Here is a 13,468-nt window from a genome sequence, read left to right on the forward strand (position 1 = left end):
CGCACCGCCGCGGCGTGAGTGGAGACAGACTAGCTCCCAGGTCCCTGCAGGGCCGGCGCGGCAAGTAGCCGAACCGCAGACGGGAAGGCTGCGTGCCTTCGCTGTTCCTTGCTTATCTAACCACGTTTCTGCTTTAACTTCCAGGAGGCAGGGGCTCGGTCGGCAAGTGTCACCGACGGGGTCGTGGGTTATGGGGGGGGTAGGAGTCTCACCTGGGGGTCTCCAGCAGAGGCCAGGAGACAGGTTTCTGATGCTCTTGGAGCTGCTCTCTGAAAATGGTATTTATTAAAATCACGTCATACCAGCAACTCCCACTTAAACTGAATGTCTGGGGACGTCCGAGCCCTTCTGCCCACCGGCACGAGTCGCTGCGTGTCCTTCTGCGTTGTTTCAGCCGCTCTTACCTTAACGCCAGTTAATCCGCGCAGTGAGGACGTGTCACATCACTTTGATGTGCCTCGTATTTACCATCCTTGCGCACGTCAGTCCTTAGAATATCAGACAGAGACAAAGGTGGGAAACAAGGAGCGGTTTAGGGTGTAACAGAAATTAATAATTTGGGGGTGTTGCAATAATAATTTGTTAGAACTTCATTCGTCTGATTGCAAATGAAGGCCCAGGAGAGCCTGGATGCAGACTTAAGAACTCTGCTGATGGGTCCCGTCGGTGGCGTTGGGTAGCGCCGGACAAGCACTCTACCGGAAGTTCACGTCCACATGCCTCCTGGCTCCCTTCACCGGTGGGCCTGGTGGGGCCCCGGGTGACGTCGTGCGGGGCAGGGCACGTTTTCCTGGCCGCAGGCTCTTCCCCTGAGGAGCTGCGGGACGCGGGTGAACGCCTCCTGTGTGCAAGTCTCAAGAACAGAGGTGATCGATCTAGTGTCCACCCTGCCGGCCCCACGGGGCCGTGTGCAGACGGTGGGCCGGTCCAATGGGGCGTCCGTTAGGGGCATCCCCTCACCTGCCCAGAAGAAGTACCAGCTGACCCACAGATAAACAGGAACACGCGACAGACGCCTCGGTGTCGGGGCGTCCAGAGACCACGGAGAAGCAAAGGCAGCCTTTGCCAAGAGGAAGACGACAAGTCTGTTTCTCTCCTGCTGGATCCACCTGCCGGATTTTAAAACCTCAGGGGAAGTGCCCGCTAAGGACGAGGTTGGCCAGGCCAGGTTTCCTGGGGGATGTGAACCGACAGGAGCCACCCCTGGGCGTGGGCACCAGGAGCAGTCACCCCAGAATGACCTGCGCTGGCTCTCACCCCCCAGAGGGCTCCCCAGGTCTTGCCCCCCGTGCACGAGGAACTGGGTCGCTGCTCCTGAAGAAGGACAGTACAGTTGGTCTCCGGGGGGGGGGGGGGGGCAGGGTGCGTAACGTCTAGGAGCGAGGGGCTGGGCCCGGACGTGCAGGACAGGATAGAGGAGTGGCTGGGTCTCACCCCTGGCATTCCAGCAGCTGGGATCAGAAACACTCAACAGACACTGACTTAACAACCACGTTCCTCCAGACACTCCGCAGTTGCTGTCTGTCTGTCTCTCTGTCCACGTGTCTGTCTGTCCCTCCCCACCTCCCTCCATCCCTCCGTCAGCCCGGCCATCTGCCCGCTCATCCCTCTGCATCGTCGGTCTCTGCTCCCCTCCTTGCAACAGGCCGCAAGGAGGGGCTGCAGTAAATAGGGGACAGTGAAGCGGGCACCCACCCCCGTGAGCCACGGCGCCCGTGCTGCCCAGAGGACGCTGCCCGAGCTTCACAGGAGCGGCATGAAGCTCGGGAGGAGTCACTGGAAGGCGGGAAGCCCACAGGCTGGTGGGAACTGCCGGTGGGCTGGTGAGGCTGGACCTGGAGACGTGAGGAAATGGCTCTGTGTCCCCTGCCGTGGGGAAGGGACGCAGAGACCTGTGAGAGCTGCCGGCCCCTCCCCTGCCTCCCCCGGTGCCGGTTGTTTTGGGTGAGCCCTTACAGTTTTAAATAGTCAGGAAATAAGATTATGTGACCTGTAAAAGCGACGTGGAATTCTAACGTCAGCGTTCGTAAGTGGTCTCACCGGCACACACCCGCTCCAGCTCCTGGCAGAGGCCTCCCCACCAGGCCTGGACCACAGCCAGGACCTGGGCCCGAGACCTTCCCACCCAGGCTGCGACATCCCCGCCGTGTCTCCGGGCAAGTTGTCACCATCCTCCAGGTTTGTTGAAAACCCGTACGTTCCAGCCCGAAGTGGCGCCTCTCAGGAGCCTCCCTTTGCGTTATTGCCAACTTGTAAATCATCCTGAGCTTAAAACTTCTTGACCATATTTGAACTCCCTCTTTGCTTCACAAACACCTCACTCTGACGTGCCCGCCGCCCCGTCTTCTGCGCCCGCCCTGGCCAGGCCTCACCCCTGGGTGCCTCTCACAGACCTGCCTCCGCAGCCGCCCGCTGGCCCTCCGCACCCAGCACTGAGCCTCCGGACCAGGGCCTCCCGCCCTGCACGCGCCCTCGACCTGCCCCTGGGCTCTCCCACTCTCTGCTCTGCCTCCGGAAGCTTCTCCGCCGCCAGCTCTGTCCGGCAGATGCCCACCTGCTCTCAGGCCTCTGGCTAACTTCCTAGGGCTGCGTGTGCGAAACAGGGTGCCCAGGCCCCGCCCTGCAGCTCTGGTCCCACTCACCTTCCCCTGGACCGCCTCCCCTGGGGTCAGAGGCCTTGGCTTCAGACTCAGGCCCACAGGCCGGTGCCCAGGCAGACAGGGCTGGGCCAAGAATCGTCCGCGATTGAGTGGGTGGGAGCCGACCAAGAGGCCCGACCTGTGCTGGACACGTCAGGTCGTGCGAGCAAACTGTTCAAGTGTCACCTAACAGGCCTCCTCACGAGGAAGCTCCGTCCCTTCCACTCAGGACTCCGCGTCCGGACTCCAGGTTACTTGGGGAGAGCACCACTGTGAACCCTCGCCAAGCCCGGGAGCCAGCGCTACGAATGATGGACCAGGCCAAAGGCGCGGGTCTCACCCAGGGGGGCGAACCCTCGTGAAGCAGCTCTCTGGGCTGATTTCCTTGTTGTCTGGCGGGCGTGGAAGTCGGATTGGGAGGACACACTTACCTGCCCCCTGCAGGAGAGAGTCAGCACCTGAGGAGAGAGACACACGCTTACTAGACTCCTGCAGGCGGGGAAGGTGGTGGCTCAGGTTCAAAATTTCTCACGTTTCATCACTTTGAATCCCATGTAGTGTTCGTTTTCCCACACGAGAGGGTGGAGAACTTGAAGAAGTATTTCTCAATGTGGTGTACGATCCAGTGGACATCTGACATTATAAATCCAACAGTCGCTCTAGGGTAAAAGCAACTTTATCTTGAAATTTCAGGGATGTGCTGGCTCCTGGAGGAACATTAGCAGATTTTGTCTGACGAGTCATTGGAAAATGATTTGATTGAAAATAGCTCTGTTTGCCAAGAGAAAAGGTGCATTTTGACTTTGATAAAGGGGGGCTCTCCTGGTGCTGGGGAGGCGGGCGGGGGGCATCCACCTTTCAACTGCCCTGCTGCTCTGCGGCGCCCCCTGGTGTCAGCGCGGTGAGCCCCAGAATCCATAAAGTGACGGACCACAAAGATTCCTGACACTAATGGTTCTGTAGGAATTTTACAAATAGGCAATAATTATTAAGACCAGAGACCCTCATCACCTGAGAGGTGTGAAGTGTAGACCTTTATTTCCATGTGGAACAAAACAAGGCGTGATTGACTGCTTTCAGTGAAAGGATGTGTGTGAAACGGATGTGGTCCTGGCTTTCCTCCTGGGTCACTCGAGCTGACGGGCCCATCAGTAAACTGTCCGCAGTTCTGTCACCTGATGAAGTCTGCGCAAGTGCCATCAACTCGGCAAAATCCAGAGGAAGCAGAGTCTTTGGGTCAGAACATCTGGAAAAGCAGAGCCCTTTACCAATTTGCTGCAACCAGTTACTTAGACATAACCGTCCTATTTCCTTTCTCTTAGAAATTGAAATGCCCTCATTTCAAAACTAAACTGTTACTTTTCTTATTTATTTGGACCACATTTCTCTTCCTGAACCAGTGGCTAGTCCTCACCAGGGAAAAAGATCCCTCATAAGTATTGTTTCATTTTTCCCCTAGTTTTTACATTCCTATTTTTACAACAAAATTGTAAACGATGTAAAGCCACAGACTTTGGTCCACCTGGGGAGTCTCGTGAGCTGTGGGTGGCGTTGCCGCCTTAGTTGGTTTACAAAACCCGCTGGGCAGGTCCCGTTGGAGGGCTCTCCCTGCCCTGTGGCAGTCTCTGCTCAGACCCCGGACCACTGCTGCCCACTGCTCCATCCGCCGCTTTGACAATGTGCATTCACAGAGGAGCTTATAGGAGGGGAGGCCAGACACTGGACAGGTGTGGGGACGGGTCGTCAGGGCCCAGCTAACTCAGATTAGCAGAATGAAAGTAACTCCCTTGTAAGTTAACCCTCGTGCTCAGCGGGTTTGAGGGTGTAGAACTGACCCCCGTCCATGCAAGGAGCTGCGACGAGGCCCGGGAGCCAGCAGCTTCCCCGGGGCCGCCTTGCACTCGGAGCACCGCTGAGCCACATCCTCAGAGCCAGGGAAGCTGTCTTCTGCCAAAGTCAAAGTGTATCAGGGGTGAAAGCTTAGTTCTTCTTTCACTTGTATCCGAATAAGGTGCCTTGGGGTAGTTCTTGGCGGTGCTGTGATGACTGACCACGTGGGCTGTGAGACTGTGTTCACTTCCTCTGATCGGAGGGCCCCTGAGGGTTGTGCCCAGGCCGCAGGCACAGTAATGACAATGTGGGGACAGGAGAGCAGCAGCAGGCTGCAGGGCCCCTCCCCCACTTTCAGCAACGGGTGGCTCACCCCCAGCGTTACCCAGGTGGGGTGAGCCCATGAGGACCCCGCCTGAGCACCCCCATCACCAGGCTCCCCCTCGGCCTCGGGCTGTCACGGGGAAGGGGCTGAGCTCCCTTCAGGAAGCAGATGCTGACAGAGGGGACAGGGTGCTGCGGGGAGAGACGTCTCCCGGTGGGGGGGTCTCCAGACACCCTCGAGGTTCCCCTGGGAGTGATTCCTCCCACTGCAGGGGCAGGTGTGCCCCCAACCGCTGGGCCAAGTGCCCCTGTGCCTTTAAGGAGCTGTGCCCATCTGGACCAGTCCCCACTCTGGTGCTAAAGGGGGTTTTTAAGCTGCTCTGGAGACCACACTTGCTCCTCGTACCTGTCTGGCTGTTAGGGAGCCTGGCTGTGCAGAGCCAAGCTGGTGCCGTGGACAGCCCTTCCCACACAAGGGGTGGGGCAGCGGGCCACGCAGACGTCTGCACACCATGAGTGCCTTAACACTTGTCTTGGTTTTCCTGAGCTCACAGGTGTGTGCGGTTCTGTTCCCTTGGGCTGTGCCCCTTCACCCGGGTGGCCGTTTATTAGAATCACAGAGGGAAGGGGAGTTTCAGTCCCATGGCCTGCCCTTTACCCTTGCTAGAATGCCACTTCCTACAGCACAGGAGCTCATGGGTCTCCAGGGGGCCCAGGACCTGTGCAGCTCGGTCACCTGCGCAGGATGGTGCTGCCTCCTGGCTGCAGAGAGCAGCCAGCCTCCAGAGGAATGAGTGGGCAGCCGGGTCCTCATACCGCTCACCCGAGAGCAGATGAGCGGTCGTGACGGGGCCCAGCCCCAACCAGGAGTGCGCCTTTAACGGATTGCGTAATGTGCCTTGCACCCTGCTGGAGACACGGTGCGCTCTTCCCGCCGGTCCTGGCTCTGCCCATCCAGACACAACGTGAAAAAAGGAAAAGGGGGAAAGGCAGGCTTTTTCCTCTAGGACCGAGCTCTGGGTGGCGCCCTGTCCCCCTTGGCACCGTCGCACAGGTGTGGACGCACAGGGCGGGCGGGCGGGCGGGGGGCTCTGCTGCTGCTGCGGGCCTGGGCGGGGGCCCCGAGTCATCCCGGTCCCCTGTCTCCCCAGCGAAGCGCTACTGCAAGGACGCCAGCCCCAGCAGCAGCAGCACCAGCACCTACGCGCCCAGCAGCAGCAGCAACCTGAGCTGCGGCGGCGGCAGCAGCGCCAGCAGCACGTGCAGCAAGAGCAGCTTCGACTACACGCACGACATGGAGGCGGCGCACATGGCGGCCACGGCCATCCTCAACCTGTCCACGCGCTGCCGCGAGATGCCGCAGAACCTGTCCACCAAGCCGCAGGACCTGTGCGCCGCGCGGGTACGCACGGCCGCGGCGCACCCGGCGGGCGGGGCGGGGCCGCGGGGCGGGCGGGGCGGGGCCGGGCCGGGCCGGGGCGGGGCCTCCGCGCATCCCCTGCGCTGGCCGCGTGGTGCCGCCCCGCCCGCAGCGCCGCCTGCCTCGGGCGCCCCGCGCCGACCGTCCATCCGCCCACCCGGCTCTTCCCAGCTGAACGTCAGCGCGGCTCCGCTCGTGGTCCCAGGGACTGTTTCTAGGTCAGAAATCGTCAGGTCTTAGGTTGACGTGTCCATTTAGGACCCCCCTCCCCGGGACCCAGAGTCATTTCTGGAAACAGAGGACCCCACGCTTGCCTCCTGGCCTGTCAGGTGGCTGCGCAGAGACTAGGAAGCTCGAGCAGCGGTGTGCCCTGAACTTGACCCGCCGCGGTCAAGCGGAACGCAGGGTGTGCCGCACGCCCAGAGCCAGGAACAAAGGGAGCGAAAAAGCCCCGCTTCGGCGCGGGCTCGCAGTCATGCGGTTACGGCCGGCTTTCATCACGCAGAGCGCCAGAGAGGCTCAAACGCTGTGCAGTACTGCTGGCGGTTCTGGGACTTGGACGTCCCTGTCCGTGGCCCCTTGCTGGTGCTGAGAGCAGGGCAGAGCGTCGTTAGCCCCGCAGAGCTCGGAGCTGCCTGGCGAGGGCGGCCACTAGGTGGCCGGAGATGCGGCGGCGCGAGCGCACTGTGCTCTCTGAGGACAGGAGGACAGTGAGCGGCAGGCTGGCCGGGCGCCTCCTCTCCAGAACAAAGGGTCTCTCCCCATTGCCGAGCGCTGCTCGCCGTGCACCCGAGCTCCCAACACTGACCGTAGTTGTTACAAATAAGTGTAATTTGTATGAATGGAGAAAGGTCAGTAATTTTATGTTTTGCCAATGCTTTCGGTCCTATTTATGTTTTTATTCCTGGATTTTGGAGACGTGGCAGGGGCATGCAGTTTCCATGGTGATCAGGGCAGCTAAAATGCGAGGCTAGCACGGAGGAGGTCCTGTGGCAAGGGGAAAGAGACAGTAACCCCTTCCAGTTTTTTTCACTTTATTAAATTTAAACTAAGACCGGGAGAATTATCATCAACGTGAAGGCTAAATTAGCCTGAAAGCTTGAAACCAGGGGTGCACTTTGACGAGAAGAGTTCAGGCGGAATAATACGCTGTAATTTATCAAGGTAACAGCCCAAAGATGGGGCTTTCATTCCAAGCGTCTTCCCTCTGCTGCTACATTCAGAGGAAGGAGCTGCCAGGCATCCGAGTAGGCAGCGGCTTTCACGCCAGCTCTGGAATCAAATTTATAATGCTCAGGAGAGTGTAATTCTCTGCTTAAAACAGAGGCTTGTCGGGGTATTTTGATTTTTCTAATTCTGCCCTCCCTGTGTCCTTCCTTGTCTCCCTCCTCCTGAGAGGTAGGCACTGAAGAATTCTTGATCTGTTTAAAGCATCATTAAAAAAAAAAAAACAAAAAACCCTCGTCCTGCACCTCTTCGGTCTTTTAAATGCTGGTTGACTAAACTGCAGGTTTGCTGGAAGCTGGAGTAGGTGAGCCTGCGGTCACTGCTGCAGGAGTGTTCTGGACGGGGAATGCACCTCGCCTGGCTTGACATGAAAGATTTTCTTCGTCATAGGATTTTGTCTTAGGAAGTGAATTCTGGTCCCTCTCCTCCCTCCATCCCACGGGGTTCTTGTGTTCTCCTCCCCTCCGAGTCTTGATGTATTAGCATCAGCAAAACTACAGGAGAATTTTAAGTCCATACGTTTTAAGTACACATAATCCGTACACATATGCACCCATACATTGCTAATCTCTTAAGATATATTTGAGCTGGAACAGAATTGAAATCAGGCACTGGGTTTTCCTCGTGGTCAGGCTTGTTTCTAAGAGCAGAGCTGCATGAGGAAAAAGAGAAGATATCGACCCATGGTAGTCAGTGAGGGATGATGCACAGGTAGGTGAGAGAGAGGGACTGGTGATGACAGGTAAGTGAAGGGGTGGACCGGCGCGCCTGCCGGCCAGCTGCACAACAAGGTGGGAGAGCGGCTGCGTGCAGGGACCGCCACGGGCCCCGCTCTCCTGGGAGCTCCTGCACATGACGCTGCAGGGAGGGTTCTCGAGTCTGGATTCTGTCCGGGCGGCGGGCAGGACTGCGGCCTGGGGGGTGGACTCGCAGGCTGACTGTGTCCTCTGTCTGCAGAACCCCGACATGGAGGTGGATGAGAACGGAACCCTGGACCTGAGCATGAACAAGCAGCGGCCGCGGGAGGGCTGCTGCCCCATCCTCACGCCCCTGGAGCCCATGTCCCCACAGCGGCAGGCGGCGATGGACAGCCGGTGTTTCCAGCTGGGCGAGGGGGACTGCTGGGACTTGCCCGTAGACTACACCAAAATGAAACCCCGGAGGGTGGATGAGGACGAGTCCAAAGAGATTACTGTATGTCCTTTTCGTTGCCCCGCTCTGTCCATGCAGCATGCGAAGCTGGCGTCAGCTGAGGGAAATAGTGTTGGCATGTACCCTAACAGAACGAGTTTTTTCTCTTTAAAACACGGCCTTTAGCTGCCTAGGGCTTTTGGTCCACCCAGGAGAGATTTGTGACGAGCATTGATTGGAGTGAAACCAAACCACTGACTCTTCCAAATAATGAATTTTATTTCTTACCAAGTGTGTTTATTACAAACGGTATCTCTAAGAACATGTGTAAGCAGCTACCAGTTTCATTTTTCCACGGCTGACGTATTGACACGATGTGGAATTTTTCTTGCAGATAGAAAATGATTATGAGGGTCTTGAATACTTAAATGGTCCCCTCTGTGCTGTAAATCCGCTGGCTCTCTGAAGCTAAGGACAGGGTCTGTTCTCTAAGAAATGTGAAGCATTCAGGAGAGGATCCTCCAGCCTGGGGTAGATTGTTTTAGCACAGTCACCTGCACCTTTGCTGCCTATAATACGACCAAAGCATCTGTGCCAAGAACATATTTTTGAAGTAGTTACAACTTTCAAATCCAGATTATCAAAATAGTTATAATATCCTGTAGGCTAAGAAAAGAAATGGGAAAAAATGTTCATTATTTGACTTTTTCTCCAGTGTTCAAGTCTGCAAATTATGACGTCTTCTTTATTCCCTGAAAGTGGAAATTCTTTTTGAACACAGCAGAGACCCCATCAAAGCCACAACAGCTACAGAAACGGGGAGGTGGGGAAACGGGGAACGCTGGCTGTTTGTGGGAACTGGCAGGGAAGGCACCTGTTTATAAGGCCGTTGCTTCCAAAGACTGTTACCTTTATCTTTCAAATTGATTTCAGTATCCAGGCGCCTTAGAGGAGAACAGAATCTGAGTGGCAAGCTGAATTCCAAAAGTATTTTTGCCTCTCCTGCAGTGTTAAGTCGTCACTACCAAATAAGGCGTGGTAGTTGAATCTCTGAATTTATTTTAATGAAAGTTAAGCCCTCATAAAGCAACAGCAACGTTTCTATCCTACGAGGGTCACAGGGGTGCAAACTCGGGGCTCTCGAAGCACTTTTGCTGAACACCGCCACCTACAGGAATGCCTGGGGTACTGCCAGGGGCCCTGCTTAGCCAGAGCACCCGCTTTCTGTAGGAAGGAAAGTGCGTGAGGGTCCTTTGAAGTGGCAGCGTGAGTCTAAGCTGGCCTCCCCTTGCCTGGGGCTGGCGCACGCGTGTAGAGCACTCGCCAGGGGCCTGAGGAGCCCCGTCTGAAGTATCTTTGGGAGAAGTGCTTACGCCCTGCCCTCCGGTGGCAGGGCACCCGGGTGAGTGGTTGCTGGTTGCCAGACCACATAACCTGTCCCTCCAGTCAGTGCAGCTGCAGGAATCTAAAGAACGAGTCTGAATTTGCCCACCGAAATGCTACCCTCATTTTAGGAATTTAGAGCAATGACGAGAAATTAAAGTCCACCGTAGACGAGATACTCTGAACAGAGTTCGGTGTGCATCTTCGGGACCAGGGTGTATCGCGATTTCACGGGTGAGGTTGGGGGAGCTGGACGAGGCAGAGGCAGCCACCCCCTGCCTCTGTGGGGAGCGGGGACGCGGCCCCTGGTCTGTGTGTCGAACCTTTGTCTGTGTGGCCCTGAAGCTGTGTTTCGCCTGCAGCCAGAAGACTTGGATCCCTTCCAAGAAGCTCTAGAAGAGAGAAGGTACCCGGGGGAGGTGACCATCCCGAGCCCCAAGCCCAAGTACCCGCAGTGCAAGGAGAGCAAAAAGGACTTGATAACGTAAGCACAACGGGAGGTGAAATTAGCCTCTTCCGAACGTTCCCTTTATTTGGCTTAATTTTAAACCGGGTCTGTATATGCCTTGCCGTTTGAGCATGTGACGTGCGCAGCGTACAGTGTCCCCAGCGCAGCCGAGTAGAGTGAGAGGCGGCCGTGGACGCCTGTTCTGAGCGATGCTCTGTGCTGTGGAGACGCCACCCTCGTGTGACCCCGTGCCCCGCAGCTCCCCTGCAGGTGTCACCCCGTGCAGACATTGCAGCTAAACTGGAAACAATGAAACTCTTTTAAAAGCTTTTTTTTTTTCTGAAACCTACTTACTACTTTGGCTGTTTTTGTTTTTGTTTGGTGGCAGATGTCCAACACCCAGGTGTGATGGGAGTGGTCATGTGACTGGTAATTACGCCTCACATAGAAGGTGTGCCTTCATTTCCCTCATGGTGGATTCTGTCTTCTCAATTTATTGTTTTCAGCTTACCTCAACAATGCTGTCCAAGTACCAGCGTGAACTGTGTGTCACCCCTGAAGTGCTCTATGTTGACCTCCTACAGCATGCTGATCAACGTGTTGTATAATGTCTTTTATTTGGAAACAAACCCCCGAAATTTTTTTTACAAAATTATTTACAAACATTTCAACCAAAGAGCTCAGTTTAATCTCATTTTTCAAATGGTTTATAAACAGACACGTTTTCATAAATTCATCTGCAAATCTTAGTAAGTTAATGATACCAGAGAAAAATTCAATATACAGCACTTGCCCCATTGCTTTTCTGCATTAAACTTTTTAATTTCGGTTTTATGTTGTGTTTGTTCGGGAACTGAAGTGGGGCCGAGGGGCTACTCACCTGACTTTCCTGGCCTGTCTTACAGTCTGTCCGGCTGCCCGCTGGCTGACAAAAGCATTCGAAGTATGCTGGCCACCAGCTCCCAAGAACTCAAGTAAGATTTAACAAAAATCATTCTCTTTCTGAAATCGATGCAGCTAGTAGTGACAAAAAGGACGTGTCGCTCGAAAGGGATAATGCCTCTAGAAAGCCACCTGCGCCCATCAGCGCCTCAGCTCAGCACCCGGGACGGGGCTTCGGGGCTGAGTCACTTTTCCGGACAGCGCACTCTGCCTTTTCCCTCTCGCTCACCTCCAGCTTTAAATCCCATGTAGCCTTTCCGTCTTGAATCGTCCGAGGCACAGGCGTTTTCTCTCCAGATGCGCACGCCCCGGAGGGGAAGGCTTTCAGATGCGCGCACAGGTTTAGGACGTCACTGTAATGTCCAAAGTCAAAAGCTGATTTTTTTTAAAGCCAGTAGTTAAGATAACGATCTAAAAAATGGGTATTTAAATGGCACTGATGATCAAAAACCACCCTGATCTGATCCGAGCTGATCCCTTCGGTCCACGTGGCCACAGCCGCCAACGACCCGAAGGCGGCGCCAGCCCACAGCTAACACAGGCTCCCCCGCCCTCAGGCGCCACAGCTATCCCCTCCTCCACGCCTGCCATGTTCTCTATGTTCCCAGCGTGAGTCTGGTCAGCCTCGCGTGCACTCCCAGACTAAGGTGCTTCTTCTTCGCGTGTGTACACACGTGTGCACATGACCATCCTGGGTTCCTAGGCAGGTTTTGGAAGAAGTCACTGCAGACCAGAGGAGCGTGTCAGCACCCCCAGGAGTCTAGTTGGAACAGACTTGCAGGCGTATGTAAGGGAAAGGGACAAGGCTTGAACGTCTTACAACATGAGCACCCAGAATCCCTGGTAATTGTCTTTAACTGCCTGGCCTGTTGCAGATACCGTCACCTGCTTGGCTTCCGTCTTGTCTGGAAATGACTTTCTTACCAACGCAGAGAAAACTAGGTTTTCAGACCTGTTTGACCCCTTCCCCAAGCCCCCACCCCGTTCCCCGACCCCACCGCGTGGACCAGGGCTGGCGCAGGGTGGGGGCTCCGTTTCACACCGTGTCATCTTTTACAGGCTCCCTGTCCAAGGTGCTGGTGCCATAGACCAGCTGCTCACGTTCAGAGAGCTCCTGAGCTAGCCCTTCCGTCGCCTGCCTCGGGGAGTTTTCTTCATGGCGTGTAGACACCTGCAGGTCACGCTCTTCCTTAACAGCTTTAACGTCCATAGCGTGTCCACGCGGTGCCTGATGGACCAGTAGCTTTTAGAGCCGCAAACGGACAGGATTAGCAAGGACCGCTCAGCCCGCTCTGTAGAGACATCCTTTTGCATGGCTTGAAACCATGTTTTCCTCACGATCAAAGCGTGGTCACCTATACCCGGAACCTGGCCAGCACATCAGACGCGGCGACTTCCCTCTGAATGTCTTGCTGAGGCGCCCTTTGCACATCTCCAGTGCCCCCGGGCCAGCTGCAGGCAGGAGGGCAGCCTGTGGACAACTTGCGTCCAGCCTGGCTTCCCCTTGGCTGGCTCCAGCCCCAGGGAGCAGAGCAGGCTTCTGCCCGGTCTGGTTTTCGCTGGCTTGCATCCGCTGACCTGGGGCTTAGAAGGCCACGTTGGTCTGAAGTTCGGGCAGAACTGCCCCTCCTCCCGCATCGGCACTCTCTTCTTGTCGAGTCTCTTCTTGGAGGATGGCATGGCGGTCCTCACCGTCGGCATCTTCGGAGGTGATGGGGCGCCCTTCACGTCCCCCAGGGCGGTGCCGGCAGTCAGTTCCCTCCCCCCGACCTCCTCCTGGAGGGGAGGCTGTATCTTCCAGAGGGCAATGGCCTCTCCTGATTTAAGCTGATCTAAAAGCCGCAGTTGCTTCTAACCTGTCTTTGTCACAAGTAAATCCCAATTCGATTGGTTCTTTTCCTGGGAAATCTCAACTTGACAATTTTCTGAACTGCTTTGTTTTTTGACTGGATCTTCAAAACTAGGGACTTCACTTCAATGTCTACTATAAATAGTTCAATATTTAAGTGACCAGTTTTTCCTTGATGATGCGTCCCTCTGCGCTGAGGAAACCCTAGATTACAAAGGGGCTTTGTCCTCCGTCTTGTCTTTGGTGACACCCCTCCACCCACCCGCTGATTTTTC

At 55.9% G+C, this 13,468-nt stretch overlaps 1 protein-coding gene across 16 annotated transcripts in view; it reads left to right on the forward strand.

Moving 5' to 3' along the window:
- Positions 1–13,468, forward strand: part of MYT1L (myelin transcription factor 1 like) — a 373,300-nt gene that overhangs the window by 296,790 nt on the left and 63,042 nt on the right. For 9 of the 16 annotated variants that reach the window (XM_064494756.1, XM_064494755.1, XM_064494758.1 and 6 more), the window contains exons 15-19: positions 5,945–6,195; positions 8,398–8,634; positions 10,317–10,438; positions 10,791–10,853; positions 11,308–11,376. In XM_064494756.1, coding sequence (XP_064350826.1) covers positions 5,945–6,195; positions 8,398–8,634; positions 10,317–10,438; positions 10,791–10,853; positions 11,308–11,376 — 742 coding nt within the window. The remainder of the gene's footprint in view (positions 1–5,944; positions 6,196–8,397; positions 8,635–10,316; positions 10,439–10,790; positions 10,854–11,307; positions 11,377–13,468) is intronic. The other 7 variants (XM_064494765.1, XM_064494769.1, XM_064494762.1 and 4 more) reach the window with 1 other exon arrangement.

Source organism: Camelus dromedarius, chromosome 15, assembly GCF_036321535.1.
Source record: "Camelus dromedarius isolate mCamDro1 chromosome 15, mCamDro1.pat, whole genome shotgun sequence".
Classification (NCBI taxonomy): Eukaryota; Metazoa; Chordata; class Mammalia; order Artiodactyla; family Camelidae; genus Camelus; species Camelus dromedarius.